The 27,529-nt window shown below is 43.2% G+C and overlaps 1 protein-coding gene across 15 annotated transcripts in view; it reads left to right on the top strand.

Moving 5' to 3' along the window:
• The window catches only part of ADGRL3 (adhesion G protein-coupled receptor L3), an 875,465-nt gene that overhangs the window by 677,172 nt on the left and 170,764 nt on the right, over positions 1 to 27,529 (top strand). For 12 of the 15 annotated variants that reach the window (XM_090036868.1, XM_090036854.1, XM_090036856.1 and 9 more), the window contains 4 exons: positions 2,559 to 2,864; positions 5,611 to 5,714; positions 14,490 to 14,675; positions 20,045 to 20,083. In XM_090036868.1, the coding sequence (XP_089892994.1) occupies positions 2,559 to 2,864; positions 5,611 to 5,714; positions 14,490 to 14,675; positions 20,045 to 20,083 (635 nt within the window). The remainder of the gene's footprint in view (positions 1 to 2,558; positions 2,865 to 5,610; positions 5,715 to 14,489; positions 14,676 to 20,044; positions 20,084 to 27,529) is intronic. The other 3 variants (XM_090036867.1, XM_090036864.1, XM_090036865.1) reach the window with 2 other exon arrangements.

Here is a 27,529-nt window from a genome sequence, read left to right as displayed (position 1 = left end):
CACATAATACTTAAAAGAGCTATTACAGGATGTAGGGCAAGTTAATGCATTTTTAAATAAGTTAACCTCTCATTGCTGCTCCATTGCTCTCCTCAGAAATGGTTTTAAATGGAATATCTTTCAGGAGTTAAACCAGTAAAGATATGACTACTATGATGTGTCCCTTTATGGCAGCCTTCCCAGTTACAGTGTGAAGGCCTGTGCTCTGTGTGTAGGATCAGGCAGCAGTAGATAGGATGCTACAGAATGGTTCACTTCCTAGGAGAATACTTTAGTGAACATATTCGCTGTCATGGTGGTAGCAGGCCTCTGCCAATGCCTCATCTCTACTGTTTTTATCCATAGTATCCTATAGGATGTTCTTTGTATTTTGGCTGTTGCACCTTGTAAGTTTGTATGAGGGTGACAGTGGGGAGGGCGGAGGGAATCCTTGAGTAAATGGTTGCCTACAAACATAGGAACACAGGAGATTGAACTCTGTAGCCCAGGAGGTCCCTTCCAGTCCTATGCTCCTAAGTAGATGAAGGATGTGATTAGCTGAATGGGTGATAAGCAAACAGCCCAGAAACAATTGGTGCTTGTGGAACCAAGGTGCAAGTTAAAGCATGGGAGCATGTTAGGATTTTGCCCTTTACAGTGAGTATGGCAGTAACACCTGGAGGAATTACTCAAAAGGAAGCCCCATGCCTCACTGACGTTAAGCTTGTACAAACACTGGAAGAGAGGATTGGAGTTTCAGAAGTGCCTAATGAAGCTATGAACCCAGATCTATTAGACACTTGCCTCCCTCAGCCACTTTGGAAAGTCCTGCCCACAGTTCCTGTCCCAGAGGTATGGGGAGCATTCCTTGCCACACTTAGGTCTGTCTCTTCTGGTGTCCTTCTGTGCCAGGGATTTTCAACCTTTTTCAGTTGGTGTACCCCCGGCAGCCCGTCTGGAAGCAGGGAGACCCCAGGCCAGTCAGCAAGTGCGGGGAGGGGTGTTCACTGTTGACAGATTGATGAGTGCGGGGTGGGGGGTCCCCTAGTGGCAGATCAGTGAGCTGGGGGGGATGCCCCATGGTGAAACTGGAAGTGTCCCCTCCCCCCGCTTCTCTGTGCCGCTGCCATGTACCTCCAAGGGTATGTGTATCCCCAGTTGACCCTTCTTCATGGTAAGGGTGGCCAAAATTTAGAATGGGCTTCCAAGGGAGGTGGTGCTCTCCCCTACCTTGCGGGTCTTTAAGCAAAGGCTGGATAGGCATCTGGCTGGGGTCATCTGACCCCAGCACTTTTTCCTGCCTAGGCAGGGGGTTGGACTTGATGATCTGTTGAGGTCCCTTCTGACCCTAACATCTATGAATCTATGAAACCCCTGTTCATTTAAATAGCACAGTCCCCCATGGTGGGAACCAGTAGGAGGATTACTATATTTATGTGAATCCAAAATGACTTTGAATTTAAGATGACCCCCCAATAAATAGGCTCTAGAAATGGAAAATTTATAAATTTGTTATAATTTTCCATGTATAGAATCGAATTATTGGAGGTTCATCTTAAATCATACCCCCCATTGCTACAGTGAGGAAAGCAGTGGCAGGGGGGCAGGTGGTGGGAAAGTCAACTGGCCTGATGTCCACTCCTTGCCCTTCTGCACCTTGGCCCCTGCTATCTGTCCTCCCTACCACTTGCCTCGCTTCTGACTCCCTGTGGTGCCTCTACCCCCCGGCATCTGGCCCCTGACTTGGTCCTTCCTGCTGCTTGCCCCTCCGCCCCCGCCACTAGTTATCTTTGGTACTGGCCTTGATCTGACCTGAAGTGCTGAGAATGATGGTTCTGGTCCCAACCCAGCCACACAGCAGTGGCTATACCAGCAGAAGCTCTTGCCCTCGCCTTGGCTCCAGCTCTGACCCAGGCTGGGGCTAGGGCTGGATCTTCTGGCCATTGATACAACTGCTGCTGTGAAGCCAGAATTAAGTGGGGCCAGAGCTGCAGCCAGGATGGAGGCTAAACAACAGTGGGGGAGGAGGCAGGTGGAAGAGGTTGGGGGCAGGGTATCACAGAGGCAAGCAGTGGGGTAGTGGTTTCAGCTCCATTTCTGACCCGGATCTTGGGTCAGGACCAGAGCTGCAGAGTTGCCTGCTCCCCACCTTGTACACAAATTCACAACAGGCTTTATTTTCACCATGTTGAATGGGAAAAGTAACTTCATCTTGGATTTGAGTAAATCTGGTAATAAGAAATGGTATTTTCTTATTATTTTCTTCTTTTCAATAATGTTTGATGTGATTAAGCTGAACACCAGCTATTTGTTCTTATAATGCAGTTGTCACCTGCAGGGTCACTACCACTGCTGTGCTGTGTGTGGAGAAGTTTGGTGAGACCCTATGTATAATATAGGTATAATTAATATGTCTTTCAGTGCTTACACAAGGCCTTGATGAATTTGCAGACTTTTCCAATTTTCAAAAAAAACCCTGCGCCAGGACATATGGATATGTCTTCTTTCCTAGGATCTCACAAGGCCACAGAAGTCAGCGGTCTCTTTAAAAAAAAAAAAATGTTTTCACTTTGTCCTAGAAGTATCGCCATCAGGAGCGCTGGGCACAGGAAGTACCACAAGCAGCACCACACCGCGGGTCACCACCAGCAGCACTGGGCGCACCACCACCACGTCAGCCACAGGCAGGCGGAACCGCAGCACCAGCACCCCATCCCCGGCTGTAGACATCCCTGAAGAGATGACCACGCATCTCCCGCCTGCTTCCTCCCAGCTCCCTGCTGTAGGGGCAGAGAGCTGCGAGGCTGTGGAAGCCCGCGAGATCATGTGGTCTAAGACCCGGCAAGGACAGGTGGCAAAGCAACCATGCCCTATGGGGACAGTAGGTGAGCCCAGTGGGAGTGGACTGAGGAAGCTTTCTCCATTTGTCTGGTTCTTTAAGTGACTTGGTGCAAGGTTTGCTTTATAATAGCATGTATAATGCATGTACTGTCTCTTAGCAAGAAAACCCATGTAGCATGTTACCACTGGACGAAGCTGACGTTCTTGGTCAGATATATTAGTCTTATGAATTGTCGCAGGTGGTTGAGTAGCACATAGCTGCCAGATGAGTGGTGAGGGATCAGTCCCCAGACCCCCCGGGTTGGATTGGGCCCACAGACCCCTTTCCCCCCTTCCCCACATTCTGGATCCAGCCCTCACAATGCTTGCTCTGGCTGGTTTGGGATTGCACCATACACAGCACCCACCCCATGACCCATGCTGCACATGACAACCTGTACCAACTGGGGTGGGTGCCATGTGCAGCTCCCATACTGTACTGGCCAAAGCAGGCACTCCATGGGGCTCAGTTCCAGACTGGCCAGAGTAGGCACTACAGGTGCTGGATCTAGCATGTGGGGGATGTCCTTGATTGGCCCTATATGGGTCCAGAACCAGGATCCAGATGATGTGGCAGAGGCTAAATCCAGCCCACAGGCTATATCTTTGACACCCCAGCTATACACCATTATACAATGCACCATTATACAATGTCATTGTTCTGCATATGATTCTATGATTCTGGGGTGATTGACAGGGGGCTAATGGCTGAGGACATTTTCAAACATATGTGTATAAGTGAAGTCTCTTACATCAACAAATGGGGGCATATAGATAAATGGCCAGTTTTTCGAAACCACAGATTATAGCTAGCAGTCATTGTGACCCTCAGGGAAAAGTGAGTTGAATACCTTAGTGAAATAGTATAGTAGAGCTGGTCAAAAATGGCATTTTTGCGTGGTTTGTTCTTTTTTTGTTTGGGTTTTTTTTTGTTTGTTTGTTTTTGGGGGGCTTTTTTGCCTGAAATGCGCCTGGGGTAGTGGGTAATTATGATTTGTCAGAAAAAGTTCAAATTAAAAAAAAATAATCAGCCCTGTTAGAGCTTAAACATGTTTCTTTTTTCCTCCCCCAGAAAAAAATGTTAAAGAAAAGGTGGTTTATATGTTAGCAAAATATCTCAAAGAGCTATTTCATTTAACCAGTGCTAGCATACAGTTTTGATGACCTGCATGCCAGTTTTGAGGATCTACATGCCATTAAGAGAACCAGAAGGTTCAGGGAATTTGCTGATGAACAACAAATATTAGTAAAGGACTGGAAGGATTAAAGAGATTATGGAGACAACTTCCTCACTAATTCTCCCCTAAGTCTTATACAGTTATTCACATTTCCATTCAGTAACTCTGAAGCTTGTCTCAAACCAGTCAGAGTCATTGGAGTTTGCAGGGTGGATACTTTTATGTGGGAGGAAAGGAGAAAGAATAATAGCTCATGAAGACCAGGTATAAAACATTTCTTTTAATAGTCCTTCTGGGTCACTTAAGCTGTAGGTACCAGAGTATCCTGCCTAGAGTTCACTGTATGTTGAGCAAGAGAAGAAAGTTATGGTCATTTGTGATGACAGGGCATACAGGAATGGAGCAAATTAAAATCCAAGTGGAATGTCAGGAGGCATTTTCTAGCAACCAGGTTTACAAGATTACAGCATGGTCTGTGTAGGAAACCTGGTCTTCCTTCTGCATGAGTTGTAAAAAACTAGACTGCATAAACTATTTTGGAATAGGCTTTAGAAAAAAAACCAAAACCCTCGTTGACAGGGAATGATCCAGAGCAGCCAGTAGGTCCTTTCCATCTCTAATTTCTGTGATTCATTACAACTGCACTGTACTGTCAGTGGGCCTCTTCCTGCTCCCTTTGAAGAGGAGTATCAGGCCCAATGTATAATTTACTTCCCTGTTGATATATTTGGTTCTACAGTGCAGAGCACTCATGGGATGCAGGTTCATCCATCTAGTTTCCTTGCATTTAAAGGTTTCTAATGGAACCATTTGGGATGTATTTCTCTCCATCTGCAAGGTCTTACATGGGTTTGCTGTCTTTCCCAGCAGGGAATTTAGGAAGTCTTTATGCAACGGCTTTTCTCTGGAAGTCTCTTTTGTCAGTAAGGGGTGAAGGGGGAAGCATTGCACCACATCTTATTATTTATAGATTCTAAACTTTGAGTATTTCCATCTCTCTGGTTTAATGCTTATACCAAGTGGAGAAACCTCCACAGAGCACCAGGAGAGGAGGATGTACAAGCTCAAGGACTGATCCTTGAGCCATCAGTGAGGCAATGCAGACAGGAAGGATGTCCCAGTCACTGGGGAGCTAATTTAGCACACGGGAAACCCAGGTCAGTTCCTTCCCCCTGCCCCCAGAATTCCTTTGTGACTTGGGGCATGTCACTTAGGGCTAGATACAAATTATTTTCATAGATGCCTGCATTTAAGCAGTCTAATTATCCTCTTTAGGCTAGGTTTTGAAAATTCCTTATCTTTGAAATGGAGATAATGGTACTTATCCAACTCACTGACCTGCCCTGACAATAACTACGTCAAAGATGGTGAGGGGCTATGGTAATGAGGGAATTAGATATCTAGAGAGCCAGACACTCCCCAGCTGAGTTCTTAAAACATTGTTTAGGTGGGTGGTAAGTGCTGAATAGAATTCAGCTCATTATGAAATGAATAAAGTATGTGGGACAGGGCCCAGACTGATTAATGCATTTGATAGCTGGTAACAGAGAATCTTTCCTGCATTTCATTTTAGGTGTTTCAACTTTCTTGTGTCTTGCTCCTGACGGGATCTGGGACCCTCAAGGACCGGACCTCAGCAACTGCTCTTCTCCCTGGATCAACCACATAACTCAAAAGGTATAGTGCTGCATCCTTTGAGTCTGTGGGCTGCCTTTTATTCAGACTTTTACCGTATCTGCATAGGGCCTCAAATACAAAAGCCATGGCTGATGGTTACAAAAGAAACAGTACTTAAACAACTTATATTACAGCAGTGAGCAGCGCCGACAGCCACATCAGTGGTTTGGGCTACAAAACTCTAGACAGTGGAAATATTAAAGCCCTGGTGACAGATAGCAGCACTTGAAAGAAGTGGGGGTGAGGGAATAAGTTTTAAAATAAGAACATGAAATAGAAAAGGGAAGGGAAAGAAGAAGATCTCATGGTAGGAGGGCAGGAAAAGGACAACAGACACTGAAAACACAGAATTGTCAAGTGAAGAAGCTGGTTTTTTCTGTCACAAAGATTTTCCTTGTTCTTTGTATCCACAGAATTATCCCATTATAGCGAAATTGTTACCAGTGTGTAAAGATTGCTCCATACGCAGTATTTCCCTTCTGTTTTTAACTTTAAGTTGCAGAATGGCTAATGGAAATAAAAACAACTCCACAACTATACATTATATTGTGACTTTTAAGTCTCTTGATGAATGTTTGGTGGCACTTCATCATCTATCAGTGTTAAAAGTACATTAACATGTGACAATAAAAGCTCTCAGACTCTGAATGAACAGGGCTTATTGGGAGCAATATGCTGAACATTTTTGTTATTAATGCACAGTGGTGCTTTCAGCTGATCTCATTACAAACAGAGACCAGATGTGTGTTTACGCCACAGAGTCTGTGGGCTGAATCCTTATTACAGCAATTTATGTGAATTTATTCACTCTTTATGAGTAAGTAAGAAAGTCCTGATATGACAAGTTGACTGCACTGCTGGATGTTAGAAAGATTGCTTTTCTGAGTAGATTTTGTAAATGAATTGTATAGGGGAACCCTTTAGAAAACAGCAATCCTTCTCTCTCTCTCTCTCTCCTCTCTCCCCTCCTTCCCCGACCCTTCGCCCCCTCCATTCCCATTTCTTACTTTCTTTACTGTTTTTCTTAACTATCTTGATGTTCAGTTACCTGCAAAATCATTATAGTTATCATTACATACTTGGGGGATGGTCCTGCTTTGAGCAGGGGTCGGAATAGATGACCTCCTGAGCTCCCTAATTTGCTGTGATTCTATGATTAATATAGACACCCCTACTGAAAAATATGATAGACAAGCTGCATTTATATGCATTTCCTTTCCAAAACATGGGACAATAAGGATTAACTTCAGAGTACTCTGACATACCACAGATGCTAGAAAGCTTGAGCTCCTTGAATTTACTATATTTTAGGCCAAGCAAAAAGATTGGTAACTCTCTTATGATATCACCAGACTAGCTGATTAATAGGAATCCTGGTTTTCCCTGATAAAAAATCACAAATTCTCTTATAACCCCCGAAAATCCATGATTAAAATGAAAGGCCGCTATATATATAGGTATCAGTTGAACACAATGTTTTATTGATATGTTTACAATTTTAAAGTAATTTGGAAGCCTACAAGTGCTTCAATCACTATAATAAAATAAATTCTAAATATCTATACATTTTGGTATTCGTTTTCAGATTTTTATCATGAAAAGTCAGAGCTCCCCCTGCCCTCTAGGCTTCAAGAACACAAGTCCAGGCCCTCGACTCCCCTCCCCCCTCAGCCCTTCTGGGGTCCCTCACTCCCCACCCACAGCCCCCTGGCCCTCCTAGTGCCCCTTACCCCCTCTACAACCCCCTGGCCCTACTGGTGCCCCTCGTCTCCCATCTACATCTGCTCCCTGCCCCTCCCAGCCCTGCCAGAGGGATCCCCAGCTGCCAGGGCTATGGGGCCAGGGACCTAGCTCGACAGGCCCCTGCTCCCCACAGCAGTGCTTGAGCCAGTCCAGCACAGTACAGCATGTAGCATGCACCCTGTGCCAGCTCCATGCATGGTACCAGGTGCAGCTGGCACAAGCTAGAGATGGTACGCAGGCTAGATTCGCCAAGTGACTTGCTGTGGGGGAGGGTTGCAAAGAGCATGTGCGGCATACAGAGCCCTACTGAACAGGCCCTGTATGCTGGCACCAGCACAGTGCAATCTTCACCAGCCCCCAAGCCAGCACACTGGGCCAGTCTAAACAGCGCCGCCTAGAGTGCACAGCCTGTTCTGGCCCCCTGGACCCCATGCAGCACCCCTGGCAATAGGTCCCAACCATACACCCGACCCACAGGCCAGATCATACTGCTACATGGGCTGTATCCAGCCCAAGGGTCCTATGTTTGACACACCTGTCCTTAGCAGCTGGTCAATGGTATCTGTCCATCTCTCAGTCTCTCTGGGCATCTCTACCCTCTACAGACCATGCTATGGGACACTGCCATGAAACCACTCTGCCCACTCACTTCTATTCCTCATGTTCCGAACACTGAAAGAATATGATGTAGTCACCTTTTGGAGTCTTCTCAGGACACTCTTAGGATCAGTTTTACAACATCTACATGATATGTATTTGGCATGTGTCATAACTGGGCAGAGCATGCTTTTATAGTATGGCCCATTGCTATACAGCAGGGGCAGGCACTTATTTTGGGTGGAGGGGCACTTACTGAGTTTTGGCAAGCCATCAAAGGGCACATGACAGGGAGCCCAGGGCAGATAAATATTTATTTTCTAAAATTTTTAGGCGCCCCATGGGCTGGAGAAAATGGCCTGCAGGCGACATTTTGCCCACCCCTGCTATACGAACATACCCTTTAAATGATTTGTTTGGATTAAATGAAGTGTAAGCCTGAGGAGAATTCCAGTAATAGTCATGAGGTGATCATCTAGAAGGATTTCCCATCTGTTCAGTGCAGCACTTAGCTTCAGGCTGTATCTAAGGACAGGCCCTGCTTTGATTGATGTGAAGCAATAAGGAGATAACCTAGCTGTTGAATGCAAGTGTAAACAGTGGTGGAGTCTTGGAAACTCTTTAAATATAAGTTTTTGTTCTATATGAGGGGAACATGGCTGTACTGTTAACTGAGAGAGACCCTGGAACATTTGTTACTGTTTTCAGTTCCTTCTTATGGGCAGTGCCAATTATGATAGACTGTTAGCCCAGCTAGAAGAAATGTTCTGTATTTCTGAAGAAGAAAAGTAACAAAAGACTTCTGCTAGAGAAAGGATATAAAGAAACTGAGAACCACACTATGGACTTGAAGCTCAGGAGCCACTGGTGCAATGGAAGTCTTCTTGGTATATCCTGCTCTCCAAATGTGGGAGATGAGCTTTAGGGAAATGGGATTTGATCAGCTGACTCTGAAAACAGCCATGTCAGTCTACAAAGTCATGGAGCAAGTAAACCACAGCTGCAAACTTCACAAAGAAGACAGTGTTTATGAGGGTATCACACAGCAGGCTTAAAAGGCTGTCTGCAAGTAGAAAATGCACAGGGAAGTGAATCCAAAAGAGTTATAGCACAAAGCCTGCAGGTAGCTGTTTCAGAACTGCAGAAGTGAATGTACACAGATGCACTGTCCAGCACCCAGCCAGAGTACAGACATGTGCGGTAACAGCGATTAATTTGCTAACAAGTACAAACAAAAAGAATAGGCAAGCTTTGAAAAAACCAGCTGATCGCTCCAGAGATGAAACATCATGCAGCAGTTGTATACAGCAGCTGCCATTGGCAAAAACTAGTCTAAATTACTATCCATATCTGTTTCATGGAAATTGTAGACAAAGTGGATATGGGTTTTGCCATCAATATATTTTACCTTATGTGTCTGTATCACATTTAGACAAGCAGGCTCCTCCTCCCACCCCACCCCCCTGTCCCCTCCCACTCACTCACACTCACACAAAGCAAACAAACAGCCTTAAAATACACATTGTCCTGTTTCTTCAGTGTGAAGATGCCATCTCCTTTTGACGTATAACAAACAGAAATAACAGCAGCAGTATAGTTGTTACAAGGGACAGAACCGATTTCTTCAGCTTGTGGTCAAGCCAGTAATTGGAAGCAAAATGAGTTGTTTACAGTGGAATCTCACTTAGAACAGTGGTTTTCCACCTTTGTAGACTGAAGGCAGCCCTTGTTAGACTGAAGGCAAGCCTTGCAAAATGTCAGCTCTTAATTTTCATTCATTTTCTAACTACAGAAAAATAGTACACCAATTCTGCTGGTACAGAGAACTCAGAAAGACCACAACAGGTCAGAATGGTTTTAGTCCTATGAATTCCCATTTGAAATTCTCTGGGTTTAGCTTGTGAACCATGTTTGCACACTTAAAAGTGCTAACACTTCATGGCACCCTGCACCACCCTTGAAAGGGTCTCAAGGCACCCCAGAGTCCTATGGCATGCTTGTTGAGAATCACTGACTTGGAACCTCAAAACTTTAGTGGAAAAATTCTTAACAGATTTTAGAGAACTTACCTGCCGCTGGCACTGGATTTATGACCCAGATACCCTCAGATCAACCATGATTTCTTCCATTTGATAATAGGCACATGTTAGAGATAAACAGTGATAGCAGTTACGAATAATGCGGGCAAGGCAAACAAAATAACCCCTCCCACCTGATTCTATATCTACCAGTCCTAGGGTTCACAGAGGGATGGTACATCTGGCCAGTATGTGGGCTTCACCCTGAGGTTCATTCTTGAATGTCAGATGTCAGCCATTTGGAGGTTGATGGCTGAGGCTCACCCCATGCCAGTGGGGTGGGTAAGATAGGCTGATGGCATGCCCTCTCTCCATGATGGCCTCAGGTTCCCCACTTGAGGACACGTTGCTGGTCTGAAATCCTTCCTTTTGTATTTTTTCTCTTCTCTGATGACTCTTCATCTTCAGGCATCATTGATTGATTTCCCTGGGGTCATCATACTGTCCAAGTTCTGTTCTGTCAGTATATTCCTTTGTTTCTCCAGCCCATCACACATGCACATCTTAATTTGGTCATTTACTGGTGTCTTCATTTGGACATGCCCTGGCCTTCTAATTTGGTCCACCCACCAAAGATGGGAATGCCAAGGGCTCTGCAGCTGGTCACTAACTTAATGCCACCTTATCTCATGTTATGGAATTGTGTGGTATATGTCTTTAATTGCCCTGTCTGTTTATGCCCGCTTGTCCCTTGGCTTCAGAAACTGTGTCTGCCATGAAGGAGACTTTGTCACAAACAGGGTTTTAGATGCCATTCCCCTGGACCCTTGTTCTAATGCATATCTACTTTATCTACAAGCCAATTCCTAAAAGCAAATTTCTAAATATAATTTTCTAGCCATCGCCTGCCACATATCAAATATCCTCAAGTCAGATCACCTTTCTTCTCAGACTTGCAGCCAGGACTACTCTTGCAACTTTGATGAGAAAATAACAGGAAGAACCTCAACCCTTAGTCTCAAGGAGTGTTGTAGGGAAAATGAAGGAACCTTTAGAGTTTGGTGTGATGGCTGGAGAAAAGCTTTAGAAAGTAATACCAGCCTGAGGAGAGTGACTGCTGCCAAGTTTTTCACCACTCTGGAAAAATGGGTGTTGGCAAATTTTCCTTCCTCATGGGAGTTAACAACTTTGCCCTTTTAATAATTTTTTAAATAGGCGGTATTTCAAATTACTATCTTTTGGCATGTATTCAACCATGCAGAATTCGTTAGGATGCTGAAGCAGTTCATGGACTGGCATCAGAGTTCTAGACAGGCAATTTTCTCTCCTGAGGCACTATAGAACAACCACCTGGTTGGAGGCCTGCATATATTCTGCAGGTGGGCTGCAACTGAAAAAAATACTTTTTTACAGTTTCTACAAAGAGCACTCCTGTATTTGGTGGACATGCCTTTATGGCAGCCTGGAAACTTGCTGTGAGCACTCTAGCCTGCACAACACTGGCACAACCTTACGATAAACATAAGGATGTAAATATGTAGCACATAAAGCCCTTGAGCTCACTCAGTAACAATAGCTCCAACAAGCTAATGTACCACTGAGAAACAGTTTACATTTCTGGTACCTTCTACTAACACAACTCCCCAGAACACCCATGGAAGGGCAGGCTAATTTTATGAGCTTCAGTGAAAATTTTAAGAATATTTGTTCTATAAAAAGAAAAGTTGTATGGAATAGCTGTTATCTTTTGCTAGGCTCTGTGTGGTGGCAGGTGAGGTCATAAAGTCAAACTTCATATTGGGATTCAAGCCTTTTTGAATTCTCAGCAGGGCAGAAGCTTATGGAGCTGTTTAGAAGAGGATATGGTCTCAGTGGAATTAGATGAATGTACAGCCAGGCTACAATAATTTAATTCTTGAATATAAGTTATTATTGGTCTAAAGGGAAGAACAACATATTATCTCTGTCATTTATCTTACCTATATCATCATATGCTTTAATTCTCTGAAGATGAGTATATGAATATCTTCACTTTGGTTTCATTAAATCAGCTGGTTATTGCTTTTGAACTGATGGCAGTAGGTTATTCATTTATAAACCAGCTAATTGATTTACTTGAAGATAGAAACTCTGCCTGCTATTTGTGTTTCCATGCAACCTGGCATTTTAAATAATCACCAAAAACTGAGGGAGCAAGAGAAATACCCAATTTTAGGTACTGGATGGTAAATTTAATAGGAAATTGCACCTACATAACAGAGCAACATTGGTTCTTTCACCCGCTAGTGAATTTATAGCATTATTTATAGCTGATTCTGTACAATTTCCCCTTAACCGTTTGCATTTCTCATGCCTTGGGACATTCCCCTTGGATATACAAAACCAGTCCCATGGTGGCATATAACACAGTTAAGTTCAGCAAACTGGAATGCTGAATACTTCTTTCAGTGCCATGATCACTGAAAACCTTTGGGTGGACCAGGGAAGGGAGTAGCTCTCTCTGCTTGTTGGATTTATGGAGCTAGCTAGCCCCTCACCCTAAAGACACGATTAGGAAAAGAGGCACAGGGTAAGCAAGGAAGATCATCACAGGAAAAGGAAAGAAATCAAAGGAGGAAATAAAAGATCCAAATTAAAGTTAAGTTAATCTCTCAGTTCGGGCTTGGTATTAGGTCAGAGCTGTTCCCTAAGCAGCCTAGGGTCAAACACCCTCAGGACTACTTGAATGGGGGCATCACTAGTGGGAACTGTACAAAGGTGAGCCACAGGCTCCCTGAGTTGCCCTGTGTGCTGGCACCACCCCACAACTACCACTGAACCATATGCCTGCATAGCCCCAGCCTCACTCCCTGCTTCTTGTGCTGAGCTCGCCTCCTAGGATGGGGACAGCAAGCATAAGCAGCAGGACAGAGTGTGTGCCTGGAGTCACTAGCTTCTATTGCATCTAGAGCAATGAGGAAAGTGGCCCCCAGGCAGGATTTGAGGGACAACCATTTGACCCCACATGGGCTGCATGTGGCCTGAGGACCACCAGTTGGACAACCCTAGTTTAGGTGATAGTTTGATCCATTAGTCTATGAATCATTGTGATATTAATATGTTATGAACCATCCCAGGTCTTTTCTGCCAGCACAGGAAACTTTACTCCTGTGTTTCAGGTTCACCCCATTTCCCTGTTGATTTAATGCCTCTTCATGCTGATAGTGAGAAGACATATTAAGCTGTTAAATCCATGCTTTAAAAAAAAAAAAAAAAGCAATTGAGATAAAGCTCTCCCACTGTGGAATATGGCTCCCAATTACAGTAACAGTGGCCAGTGTGCTAAATGGTACATCATTTCAGAATTGCTTTGGACTGCTAAATCAGCTTTTAGTTATTAAATCTAAGTTATGGAAATTGCTTTTTTCCCCTCTTACTAATTTAGGTTATATTATTTAATCTTGCTCCTTTTTTAAGGATTCACTAGTTGCTGCAGGGACTAGTGAGTGAAATGTAACTTCTTCCTTCATCATCTAGTAATCTTGCTGGTTTCAGGAGCTGCTGTTATTTTGACAGCAGACCCAGGCATATTTACACATTTTTTGTGCTAAGCTAGATATTGAGATGTTACCACATGGCTGACAAATCCCAGCCCCACCCACAGAAATTCCAGTTTGTAGTTGTGTTTGAGGCAGCTGCATCTACTTTCTCACCTCCGTGTCTTTATATCCACTGGAATAATTGCTGGCAGTTTACAATACAAAGGAATATGTACAGATCCCAGTGTTGTGCAGTAATGGTACCTGATTCTGATCTCAGTTCTAATGACGATGATGAGGAATAGCTGGACTAAACTTAGTGTCTTCACATGGGTAGATGTGTCTAATCCACTTCAAGCCCACAGAGTATAAGTCAGCAGACCTCTTTTAGTGTTCTCCCTATTTGAACCCACATTTTAGGAAACAGTTTGCTGTGTTAGCATTATGGGCCTGGCGTGGGACTTTACAATTGTTGTAATAATAATAACATCAACATCAAGTACAGCAACAACAATAATAATAATAGCACCTCTTCATTATAGCAGGAAAAAAATCATTGAATAATTAACATTTCCCAATCCCTCTTTATTTTCCTGCTTTCCTCAGTGCAGATACTGGTGTCACTTGTGCAAAATAGAGGACAAGCAGCTGTCTCTCAGAAGAAAAGGGATAACAGATATGAGCATACTTGCAAACCTAGCCAGAAATGAAACATCCGGATAATTGACAACATTTACATTCACACAAAAATTGAAGCTGCCTGTCTGAGATGTGTATGGTGCTTGTCCAAACATCTCAGCCTTGATAACAGGGGCTTTTTTTTGTTTCTTTCCATGCTTTTTACCAATTAGCTAGGGACAGTACAACATTTTTTTGATTTTCTCCTTTTTATATCCTAGCTGAAGTCAGGGGAAACAGCTGCCAACATTGCCAGAGAGCTTGCAGAGCAAACGAAAAACCATTTGAATGCTGGTGACATCACGTATTCAGTGCGCGCCATGGACCAGCTGGTGGGCTTACTTGATGTGCAGCTCCGAAACCTGACACCAGGCGGGAAAGATAGTGCTGCACGTAGCTTAAACAAGGTAAGAAACAAGTGCCTTTGGAAGGAAGAATAGACTAAGCAATGGCTTTTTTTCTTGGTAATGGTTAGGAGGCCTCACTCTAAAGTGTTCAAAAGTGCTCCTGGTATTGGGAAATGTATACACTTAAATATTTAGCTAATTGAACATCATGAACCTGATCCCATTTTCAGTTACTACCCATGAGTGCAGCTCCATAATAACTTTGCTAAAGCTGCCAGAATTACTTTGGATTTATACTTCTGCAACTGAGAGCAGAATTTTGCCCAGTGATTTTATTGCTGGATCCATTTATGCAGTGGTGGTTCTTTATAAGTGAGGGAATTGACATTTTCAGTTGAGAGAGTATTAGCAGTTGGGACTTTGGTTCAGCATCTCATAGAGATGTGTGGGATGTGCTTATAAAAGTATAATATACCCCTTGGATCCAAACACTTTCAAGTTCTGAGATATTAATGATCCAAAATCTTAACCTCTCAGTTGTGTTCAACAAACATGGGAAAATGAAAGAAGTGACTAATAGATTCATACCGAAGATATGCAAGGTAGTTTAACATCTGAGAGTTCTTGTTCTTTTTCTTCTTCTTGTTCTTCTTCCCCCTTCTTCCTTTCTTCTTCTTCCTATTGCTATTACTATCCATGACTCATTCCAAGAATACTTCTTGCTTTGTTAAATTATTTTGTTTCCTATGATGTCTAGATAGGAGAGATTTCTCATTATTATCAACATCCTGAAAACTGGATGTAGCCAGCAGTTGACATGTTATAAAAGCTAAAAGTTGGCGATAATGGTCTGAAGCCTCATCTGTGAAAATTATACAGTAAATTTCCTCTGTTACAGTGAAATTCTCTGAGCTGGGAATCAGCCCAATCCCGTGTGCATCACCTACAGTAGTGACCTCAAAATTGAACCTCTGTGAGATTCAAGCCGCGGGTCATATAAGCCTGCACCAGCTCTAAACAAACCACTAGTAGATGCACAATTATGTAGGCTTTACTTTAAATAAGATACCAAATTCTTTTCTCAGTTACACTTCTGGCTTTAATGGCACCGGCATCTCTGTAACTGAGAGCAGAACTTGGTCCCAAGGTGGTTTTAAGGTTACATGAGTGGGGAAAAAAACCCATCTAACACTAGTAATTCACTGTGTTTAATGTCACTTGGGATGGCAAAATAAATAACTCTTTGGAAGTAAAGTTATCTTCTTGATGTACAGTATTATTGCCGACTGACTGTTTTTTAAACATAAAGGATCTTTTAGATTGTATTACAAAAAAATAAAGAAATGGGAGTGGGAGCTCTGCATATATTATGTTTTGCATGTGCCATGAACTGGGTAATCTTGATGCTATTAATTAATATTGCTTCAAGCTATTTTATAACCATGCGGGTAGAAATTGTATTAACTGTTGCATTGACATAACATTATTTAATACAGCCCCACTGCAAATCTTTATATAAAATAATGTTGATATCTGACAACATCGGGTAAAGCCGGCAATTAATGTCATGTACTAACTGGACACATAAATCTAGTCTGCTTGCTATTCTGAGTATTTCATGGTGACACACAACATTTATATTTACTCCTTTTATATTTCACCTTCTGACATTTATCTGTTTCTCTGAAATTTGGTAGCATCATTGGGGCACTTGGAGGCAATGGAGAAAAAAAAATTAGTATGTTGTTTACTCTGTTCGCACTTTCTGTAGCCCCCTCTAGCTATTTCCCCCCACCCTCAGGTTTGCACAGTCAACTAGTACAAATCAATTGTGCTTCACATTAAAATTCTGGAGTGTGTGGAGTCCTGCAAAACAGCGATGCGAACCACTGATCCAAATGACAGGCTCAGTAATTTACTTGCTCTCATTCCCCACTTAATTCTTTAGTGGAGCAACTGCTCTGTGCTCATTTAAGAATGCATGAATTAAAGTTGGAAGTAGCATTGGGCAAATAAAAGGCAGCAGCCTCCTCATTCCCCCTTCCCCTTTGCTGATCAAGAGCACGTCAGAAAAAAAAATGTAATTTGTAAAGAGTTTTGTTTTTGTTTCATTTAGTCAGAAAGAAAAAAATAATGCATGCACCAACCATCACATATTTTTCTGAGCATTAGAGGGAAACATGTGAGGGACACAGAAGGGACTTGGCTCAGCCTTTGACCTCTGTGCTCTTATTTTTTCTGCAAGTTGATATAAAATGAATTGAAATAAATTGGAGCAATAATGAAAAAGCCATCCTTTCATCAGCGACCTTTCTTTCACTAGAAGCTTGAGATTTGCATCAGGATCAGGCCTAGTTACTGTAATAATTGTTCAAGTAGAATTGCAAATTAGCAGAGCCTCCCGCATGGATATTATTGAAATTAGTAGCATGGCTTTCTTTGATCTATCCTTGTTTCTGTAAAGTCTAGTTTGGCCTGGTCTATGCTAGGGAAGATTGTTTCTGTTAAAATATTGCTGTGAAACATTGGGCAGCTTTACATGTGCTCAGGGTGGGGGGAGCTGCTCTAATTAAAGTGCCCACACTGTCTTGTGTATTCAGCATCCTGTGTGTCAAAATAGCAGCGCAAGCACTTTAACTAAAGCTCATCCCACAAGCTTTAGTTAAAACACTCTTGCCAGCATTTTGAAACATGGGGACACTGAATACACATAACATTGAGGCTGCTGGAGTGTGCTAATGAGCATGCTCCAACAGACTTGATTAATTGAGTCTTCTCCGATGCATTCTAATTAGAACACATTGGGGCAGGCATTGGGCATGTGCCCATTAGAATTAAGCTGTACATTAGACTTGAGTCTGGTTTTTTTGTTTTTTTTTGTTTTTTAGTTCTGCAAAACCTCAGGGACCACATTTTGCTCTCAGTTGCCCTAGTGGCATAAGAAATGTGAGTTGAGCTGAGAGTAAATTTATGCAAGGTCTCTTAATGCAAACTTCATACTGACATACATCAGCAAGGAAGATACCTGCAGGAGCATGATTTGAGAGGTCTGAGTTTATGTCATATGCTTAAGGTTTGTCTATACTGCACTCACAGCCATCATTACAGCTCAAGTAGAAAAACGTGAATTACCATATTTAGTTAAATCCCAGATGAGGCCCAGTTTAACATGGCGGGGGGAGGAAAGCCCCTGATCTTGGATTTGAGTACAAGGTGGCAGGGAGGGTGGGAGGCTGCTATAGTTTTGGCCCCAGCTCTGGCCTAATGCCTGGCCCTGGGTTGGGGTCAGAATCACAGCTGTCACCCATCCCAGTGTGCACCTGCCCTCCCCCACACACACGCACACTGCTGCCACCTACCCTCCAGCTCTGGTGGTGCTGAGTCTCTGCTCCAGCTTGGGGCAGGGAGCATGTCGTTGCTCCATCCTGACTTGGTAGCAACAGTGGCAGCAGTTCGCATCTGGGCTCTGGCTGTGGAGCTCAGCTGGAGCTGTCACAACCACTGCAGCAGCTGTTGCATATCATGGCTGGGTTTGGAGCAGCTACACACTCTATGCTCCAGGCTGTCTCAGGGATGGAGCCAAGTTGCAGCTACAGGGTAAGTGGCATGGGGAGGGGCAGAGGCAGTGGAGGGGACAGGCAGCAGGGTATCATAACCAGGTTGGAGGCAAGTAGCAGGGAGGTGTCAGGGGGCAGGCACTGTGGGAGGACAGCTGCTGGGGCATGCAGGCAGCAGGGGGACAAGTGGTGAAGGACACAGGTGGTAGGGGTCAAAGTGTAAGGGGGGTAAGGTGTAGGGATCAGGCTGCTTGACTCCTCTCCCATTGTTTGCCCCCCATTGCCTGCCCGCCTACCACCTCCTCCCTGCAATTGCTTTCCTTACTGCAACTTAAGACAACCCTCCAATAATTAGATTGTATACATGGAAAATTATAACAGACATAGCCATTTCCATGTCTAGAATCTCATTATGGGGGGAGGGGAGGGGTATCTTAAATTCAGAGTCATGTTGGATTCTGGTAAATACAGTGGTGTCAAAACTGAGCACTGCTAGGAGTAACACTTTGATCAGGGTGTGTTTTTTACCAGGTAGTAACTCAGCCTGGGCTGGGAGGTTTCCCAGCCCAGGCTAAACTACTGCACTGCTAACAGTACCTGAGCTAGCGCATTTAAAGCTAGCATACATATATCAGTGCAAGGTGCACTTAAGTACAATGTAGGCCAACTCTTTGCTGCGTTGAGCAAATCCTGTTTTGGGTCCCAATACAAGACAGTTTTTCAATATATGTTTAAGACCCAGTTTATAAGCACATACTGAAATATAACATGCTAGGAGTGTAAGCACACCAGCGTGCTTACCTGAATCAGGATCCTAATAATCAGTAGGTTCTCTCTATGTAAATGCCTCTCAGAATGTGTAAGGCATGTGCTTATGCATGTAGCCCCATTGGTTACAGCGGGAGGCTCAAGCCAGCATGAGAAAGGGGTGCATAATCAGACCTTACAGAAGCAGTTTAATTAAAGGAATGTAAAGCGTCCTCAGCAGGACGTAATGAGCATATCTACAACATCAATGGAGCGTGCCAAAGCATGTCCACTTTGCACCCCAAAAAGATACTCTGTAGCTGTCTTAGAGCAGAGATGGGTATATGACAATAAGCAGGATTAAACCAATCAGCTACACAGGGGGAGGTTGTGTGTAGGGAGCGTTCTGGTAGTCACTCTAGCACCTCCTGATATGGTCGACAGTAGTGCAGACATGGTTTTATAGTATGTCTGCACCACAGTCAGTGGGATGATTGCAGCACCAGTAGGCAGTAGATTTACTCTAATTAGGTCAGGTACCAATAGCAAGTAAAGTCCAGCAATTCAGGCTTAAGTATAGGTGAACCATCTGTGTGTGGGTCACAGCTGTGGGCAGGCTTGTACAGTCTGTCCAAGGGATCATGCTGCTGTGGCTCCTTTGCTCTTGGTGCAGGAGCTGATCACATAAAAGTTCCCTTGGCTTTTCCTCCGGGTACTGTAATCATGTTCTGGTCACTGTATCTTCCCACCCTTGTTCTACATGAGGATCAGCTCCATCTTCTCTGGCATGGTTTGATGAGGAATGCAACGCACAATACAAATTTGCAAGGTAAATTTAATCTACTAAAGAGTTACAGTTCATCTCAGTATCTCCTGCCATAACTAACAGCTGCTATAGCATAGTTCCAGACTGCTTTTCTGAAAAGAACTAACCGGCTGTTTCTCAAGCCAGTCCTTACAGCACTCCATGGCTGCTAAGCTTGCATGTTTTTTCCCCCTAGAAGCTGATCAAAAGAGAAATGAGGTTTTTGTACAGGGTATTTTCTTTAATGTGTTTCTAGTTTTCTTCTGTCACTAACTTGTTTTTTCTATTCCGTCTTTAATCCGCTGTCTTTCTGGATTCAGCTTCAGAAAAGGGAGCGCTCTTGCAGGGCCTATGTCCAGGTACTTCTAGTGTTTTTAATAAATGTGTCAAGTTATTTGACTGAATGTCTGCCATGCTGTTCTTATATCTGTGAATCTGATTGTTCTAGCTACTGTGGCAGCAAATTCCTTAGTCAAGGTTACAGGATAACTTTATCATTCCCTGGTTTCCAGGATAATTTGAAGCAGAAACTCCCAATGTAAAGGTGGAAAAAAAATGGGAGAAGATCCATTCAGACATTTTTTGAGTTACCTAAGGCAGGGTCTATGCACACAGGAGAAAAGAATTCACACACACACATCCAGACACATAGGTTAATCAAAACCAAATGCATTTTACATATGGTTCATACTCGCCCAGGAATAGTCACTGTGTGGGTTTAGAATTTTTTTTCTCCCTTGCTTACAAACTTAGGAGAAATATAAAAATGCAGTCTTTGGTAACAGGGCAGAGGTAGACATATACCAAACTGCAGAGCATCCTTATGGAAGGGAATAGCAAGAGGCACACCTTAGGCCTAGCATATGGAATTAAGAGTTTAATTTTATGTGTCAGGCTGGGAAACGGGCTCAGATGACAAATATTAGGAGTTTTGTTTCAGGTTTTGTCTGTTTTGTTTTTCCATGACTGACTAGTGCCACAGGCAGTTTGAGAGACAAACCCCATAGACAAATATGCCTGTAGTTTTGTAAAATCACAAACTACTCCTTAATTGTAAATGGCTTTTTACAAGGACATCAAGGGTTTGCCAAATGTGCTGCTTGAGATCTTGGGGCCCAATCCCTTGGGGTGCCTGTAGACATGCTGTGGGGCTGCTCTGATTAATCGAGTCTGCTGCAGTATGGTAATTACTGTACTCCAACTGTGCTCCAGCCAGCTTCTGCATCTCATGTATTAGCAACCCCATGCTTCAATATGGCAGTGGAAGCACTTGAACCAAAGCTTGTTGAATGAGTTTTGGTTTAAGTGCCTCCACCACTGTTTTGAAGCATGGGAATGCTAATATGCGAGATGCTGCTGTGCTTTAATTACAGTGGCTCTCAGAGTCACTCTAATTAAAGACCCTTCCCACCCTAAGACCTCTTAGGGAACCTAAAAGTGACCTAAGACCTCTTATGGAACTTCCTTTGCCCCCAGTAGGAGTTTTTAGATAGACCGTGCCAAGTTGTGCTTTGGGCATAAGCACAAACAAACAATATACCTGGATCTTTTTTTTTTTTTTTTTTACTTCTCATATCACTCAGAAATGTGAGAAAAAGGTGGTTGTTTTTTTTAAATTGCCCTCAAATATTCATCTTTTGGCTGAAAACAAACATAGGAAATTCAGCTGCAAGAAAGTGTTTTTGTCATAAAATTCTGGCTTTGTATTCTGTGATCCCAGTCCTATACACATTTAAATTGCACTGTATAAGCATGCCCAGTTATTTAGAGTTACTCTCAGTCTTTGCAAGGCCAGGACCTAGAGTTATAATAAAATTTATCCTTCAACCTTGATTACAGCATTTGCTCCATAAAGTAGTATGTGTGGTGTGGATAAGTTAATGTTGCAATAAAAAACATGATTTTTTTATTCCCTAACTTTTGTGTATTTAGCTCTGCAATTTTAATGTTGCAGTAATGTAGGATTTGTTATATGATATATATAGAGAGACATGAGAACCAATCACACTTGTAAGACTAAGAACAGACGTTGCATTTGTCCTAGGACCAGTTTATCCCAGGAAAAGTCCCGGGATTGAATACACATTCTCCTTCCAGTCATGGGTTAGTGAGTGGATGAATGCACTTTCACTTTTCTGCTCTAGATTCAATGATTCAATCCTGGGATAACTGTTCAGACACACTTCATTATGTTCCAGGACACACTGTTAACACTTCCTTTCCTGTTAACCTTTCTAGTACCAAGACACGCTGTCTTTTTTTTCTAGGCTTTGTCCCGAGACCACAAGCTTAAACATCTGAGTGATCACACATTATCTCAGGAGAAAATGGTTTCCCCTGAGACAAATGCAACGTCTGTTTGTAGCCTAAAATCAGATCTGAAACATTTGCATAGCTCAAATATCTCCCCAGATTAAGTATGATGTATTATATTGTCTGCTTTTTTGCATGCTGTAGCACACATAGTTAGATTGTTTGGATTACTGTGACAATAAAACATATATACAATTGCACTCCTCTTCATTATTAGCTCATCTTCTTTGCTTCGGGTTTGGGGTTCCTGAGGTGCAAGAGAGATGCTAAATGTATCAGTATACGGACTTACTCTTGTCTTTCCAGATACATTAACCATTCCCATTATTCAGTCTGATTTCTCTTGAGATTTCATAGGTGGTAGTCAAAACAACTTGGATGTTTTTGTTCCTTTTTCTCTTTTTAGCTCTTTTAGACTATGTTTGCACTGCAGTCAGAGGTGTGATTGCAGCTCATTTAGGCACACTCATATTAGTTTGATTGAGCTGGTAGGGTCAGCAGCCCTGAAGATGTAGTGGCACAGACTTCAGTGTGGGCTTCACAGCTAGAAAAAGACATTTAAAAGGCCGAGGCAGAATTAATTTAAGTTATGCAGTTTTCTGTAAGTGGTGTAGTGTAGATCAGTAATGAACAGAACACACGTTCACCTGTTGGTGCGGAGGGCAAATCTTAGATCATTCCATCATTTTTAAACCAGTTTGTGCTGAACTTCTGTTCTGTTTTGGGTATAAACTGTTTTTGTGTGCCAAACTTCAGCTTCGTTACAGATATAGACTGGTTTCCAATCCCTTAGCTGTAAAAGTGTAATGTCTGTACCTGGCCCAGGAGGCCTCTGAAACAGGGACCCCTTACCTTGTTACTGGGAAGGCTGGGGAACAAGCAGGGCCTGTGAGGGCCCTTTAAGAGTAGAGTCTCTGTGTCCTGAAGAGGTAGGAATGCAGACTAAAACAGTACAGGAGGCAGAAACATGGTTTCTGCAGTCCTCAACATCATTGCTATGGGTTCACTGAAACCAAGTAGAGCTGAATTGGCCAATGAGAGAACACTGGGCTCACGCTGCATGATAGGTTGGACTGGCTGGAAGGGGAAGGATATACCAGTATAAGAGACTTGCCTTCAGGCCAGGAAGTTCACTCTAGCCCTGGCTGGGAAAGGATGAGGATCCTGTGGTAAGTGGGTGACCTGGAGGAAGCACAAGCAGGAGGGGGCAACAGGAACGCCTTCTCATTCTTGCTGAGAAAATAGGGGAATCGGTAGTTACCTCAGGTGTCTGTACACGAATGCACGGAGCTTGGGAAACAAGCAGGAAGAATTGGAAGTCCTTGCACAGTCACAGAACTATGATGTGATTGTAATAACAGAGATTTGGTGGGAGCTTGCATGACTGGATCACTGGCATGGATAGGTAGGATGACCATCCACCATGTTTTTCCTGGGACCCTCCCAGATTTTGGAGGTCAGTCCTGGGATGTGATTAAAATGAGTGTCCTAGTTGCAGGGCACAGTCCAGTGGAGAAGAGAAAGTGGACACCGCTGACTGCAGTTAGTCCCAGGAAGGTGGCTTGACAGGCTACCTGTCATAGCATGCCTCTTTGCCTCTTCCTGTAGCAGGCCACTGACTTAGGAGTGGGGAGGAGAGAAGCAGTGTCCGGGATGTCCCATATTTCCAAATGAGATGGATGGTAACCCTATAGATGGGTATAAACTGTTCAAGAAAGACAGGCAGGGAAGAAGAGAAAGAGGAGTTGTTCTTTGTGTAAAAGAGCTGTATGATTGCTCAAGGCTCCAGTAAGAAAATGCAGACAGGCCTGTTGAAAGTCTCTGGGTTAGGATCAGAAGAGAGCAACAAGAATGATATCATGGTGGATGCTTGCTATAGTAAGGATGTAGACATATTGGAGAGAGTCCAGTGGACAGCGACAAGAATGGTTAGGAGATTGGACTACATAACCTATGAGGAGAGGCGGAGGGAACTGGGCTCATTTAGTTTGGAGAAGAGAAGAGTGGGAAGCGTGTTTGCAAAGAGGATGGAGCTCAACTATTTTCAGTGGCAGCAGATAACAAAACAAGGAACAATGGTCTCAAGTTGCAGCAAGGGAAGTTTAAGTTAGATGTTAGGAAAAACTTTCTCACTTAGAGAGTAGTGAATCCCTGGAGCAGGTTACCCAGAGAGGTTGTGGAATCTCCACCCTTGGAGATTTTAAAGACCTGAGTAGACAAAGCCTTGGCAGGGATGATCTAGTTGGGGCTGGTCCTGCTTTGAGCAGGGGTTTGGACTAGATGACCTCCTGAGGTCCCTTCCAACCATAGCTGTTAATGATTCTATGACCTCCCCGGCAAGCTGCTGTGGAGTCTGGAGTGCGATAGTGGGAGCCCTGGCATGCAGGCAAAAAAGCCTCCTTTTTGTTCCAAGTTTGCACAAGGTGGGGATGGTTTGAGTTCATCTTGTTGTTTCTTTTTTGTGTACCTGGACAGGCTGTGTCTTTTGTTTTGCTGGGTAGAGATAGTAAATACCAGAAGACCAGATGGTGGTTGTAGGGGTGGTAAAAAGGCCATGCAGATTGCCTGAGAGGCACCTGGGTTTTGATCTGTGCCTGAGACAGAGGCACTAGAGAGAGAGGAAAGAGGGAAACTGGGGCAGAGTCTAAACCCCAAGGACCCAGAGTCTGAGCCCTGAGAAAGAGAGGCTGAAGCCAAGAACCTGGGCCAGAGCAAGTGGGCCCAGGCTAGAAGCCTACTGTGAGAGTAGCATGTGGGCAGAGGCCAAGGGGACTGAAGCCTGTACAGGAGAATGAAGGACCACCAAGTGACATCTGCAAAGCATGGGCATAACTATGGGGGAGGCTGGGGCTACAATTGGAGCTCTTAAGACTTGATTAGAGCCACTAGGGTCACGAGTTGTGACCACTGAGTTCAAGTTGTGCTGACAGGGTACGAGGAGTTCTGACTGGGTACACAAGCCCCCCTCAGAAAACAGGCAAGGTTCTGTTAGCAGACAGAGGGCTCAGAGATCAGAGCCTGAGTGAGCCTGCAAGGCACCAAGGAGATCACTCCGGAGTCAGGGATGGCCTCCCAATCAACATAAGAGAACATTAAGGCATGCAGCAAAGATTGAAAGGGGATTATATCAAGGACCTGGAGATGCGGCAGGACTAGTGTAGCCCTCAGGGGTATGTCATGGCAGCCCTCAGGGCCCATCCTGCCATGCCACCTGAGACCCTGCCTGCTTACTCAGGCAGCTACTATGCATGGAAGTCCATTTGGCTGTGTCTTTATTGCTACAGTTATCCAAGCTATTTAGTTTAAATCTACTGCGAGCACATCTGCAATCAGATCTTCATTTTCTAGATGGACACGCCCTTTGAGATTTTGCTGTATAAAGTGGAAGGAAACAAATCCTTTTTTTTTTTTTTTGGTAACTTTTCCTTCATTTATTTAACATAAATTATATTTAATATATTTGAAAAGAAAGTTGGAGGTTATGAAATAAGGCCCTAGTCCTGCAAAGACTTTAGGGATTTGGTTAACTTTAAGTACGTTCCTTTGACTTGCTAAGACTAGTTCAACATTTAAAGATAATTGTAGACATCAATTTTTACCACAGCAGAGTTGAAGCAAGCTTATTGCCTCTGCTATTGAATACAAGACTGAGAAAAGCTCTACTAACCACACTTGAGTGGACAGTTCTGCATTGACCCTTTAAGAATGTATTAGGGATTAAATGACTTTATTGTTCTTTTCCATCTTGATTTGTACTGTATTTGGGCTACATGAAGGTAAAACAATGCACCTTGACCCATCTTTATGTACTGTGGTTTAGATATCTAGGAGTCAATTCAGCCTGCAAAGCAATACATTTTCCCTTTGATGATCATGCAGTTGAAATCACCAAAAAGTGTTGCTGCCATGCATGGGCAGATCCCATCTTTAGTAAGAATTAAAAGGCCTGTGGAAAATGCCCTGTGTAGGCCAGTTAGCCTTTTGCAGTGCACTGCCAACCAGGGCTGTTTAGCAGAATTTTGGTAGTTTATGAGTAAATTTTTAAATTAAGGTTGAGATTTTGGCTGTTTTGAAGTAATTGACAATGGCCAGGCATTTGTTTCTAAGAGAAACTTCACGAATGCCTGTATCGTTCCAGTTTCTAGTGGTAGGATAGTATTTCTCCACCACAAATGTAATGCCTGTCTGTATCCATTGCGGGTTTTGCTGACTTTAATGGAATCAGGATTTCAGTTCAGTGACATCATTTTCTTGCCCAGATCATACAGTCATGAATTGGCAGCTTGTAACTAAATTCTGTACACAAGCTTGAAAACTAACTGTTCAATATTGAGCACCGAAAACAAGGGGCAAATGTGCTACAAAGTTGATATGAAGGATGATCTATTAAAAAAAAAAAAAACATGTGAAAAATAAGTGATATCCTAGGAGGATTCATTTGCCATCAGAGATGCATAGAACAACAAGGTTAGAAACAGCCTTAGGAGGTTATGTAGTCCATACCCTTGCTTATGGTAGTATCATCCTTTTCTGAACCATCCCAAACGAGTGTTTGAGCATACATAAGTAATAAATGAACATACATAAATAACCTTTGTAAATATTTGTGCTGGGGAGCAGCCCCTTTTTGAAATTGAAGGCACTTTTTAACCAAGTTGGATAAATGACAAATAAAATGTGTCACATATTGAATCAAAACTATTGTGAAGTTCTTCAGATAAGTATATCTGCAAATGCATTTGTCAGATTATCAGCCTGTTCTGTTATGTAGCTGCATGATTCAACCTAATATTGATCTAATTTGTTGGGAAAATGTCATGACATTTGTTGAATTAGAAACTCAGGGATCTTGTTTACTGTAGATAGAGGTCACTTATCCTTCCCCTTCAGATACTAATGTGATAACTAGTCTTTCTTTCTTTTTTCAAAAGAACAAGGTCCACCAGTCAATCAGATGGTAAATGCACATTAGCATAAATGAACAGACAGCTGCCTGAGGATTTGGAAGTCAAAACTAATATAAGAGAAAATGCTATACAGAGTTCTTTTCCTTACCAATAAGACACAACCAGACAGGCCTTCTCTGCCAAAGGAGTTACTAGAGTGGAGATTTTCATGTAGAAAATAAGCACAGATTGCCTAGAAATGAAGAGATAAGAACTCTAAATGCAGAATAAGGCCACATTCTTTTTGCTCATAAGTGTAAGGTAGTCTAGGATGCTCTGCTTAACACAGGAGATTGGCAGTAAGCGGTACCTGCTCATCAGATGGTATTGAACTAAATATCCACATCCATACATATTTGTATGTCTTTATTATTATTGTTGAGCTTGAGTTATAGTAAGTAACACCCAGGGATCCTCAAAATGTTGAAGGGTACCAATCCTCCCAGATGCTGTACAAAGATGTGTGAAAGGTAAAAGATACATCAGGTATCCAAGGTTGTAGCTGTATTGGTCTAGAGCCAATACAGCAGTTGCATAAAGGCCAAA

The sequence above is a fragment of the Crocodylus siamensis genome, chromosome 2 (genome assembly GCF_052110815.1).
Source record: "Crocodylus siamensis isolate JL-2025a chromosome 2, ASM5211081v1, whole genome shotgun sequence".
In the NCBI taxonomy this organism is placed as follows: Eukaryota; Metazoa; Chordata; order Crocodylia; family Crocodylidae; genus Crocodylus; species Crocodylus siamensis.
Note: the sequence above shows the minus strand (reverse complement) of the source record. Positions and strands in the feature narration are given on the sequence as shown.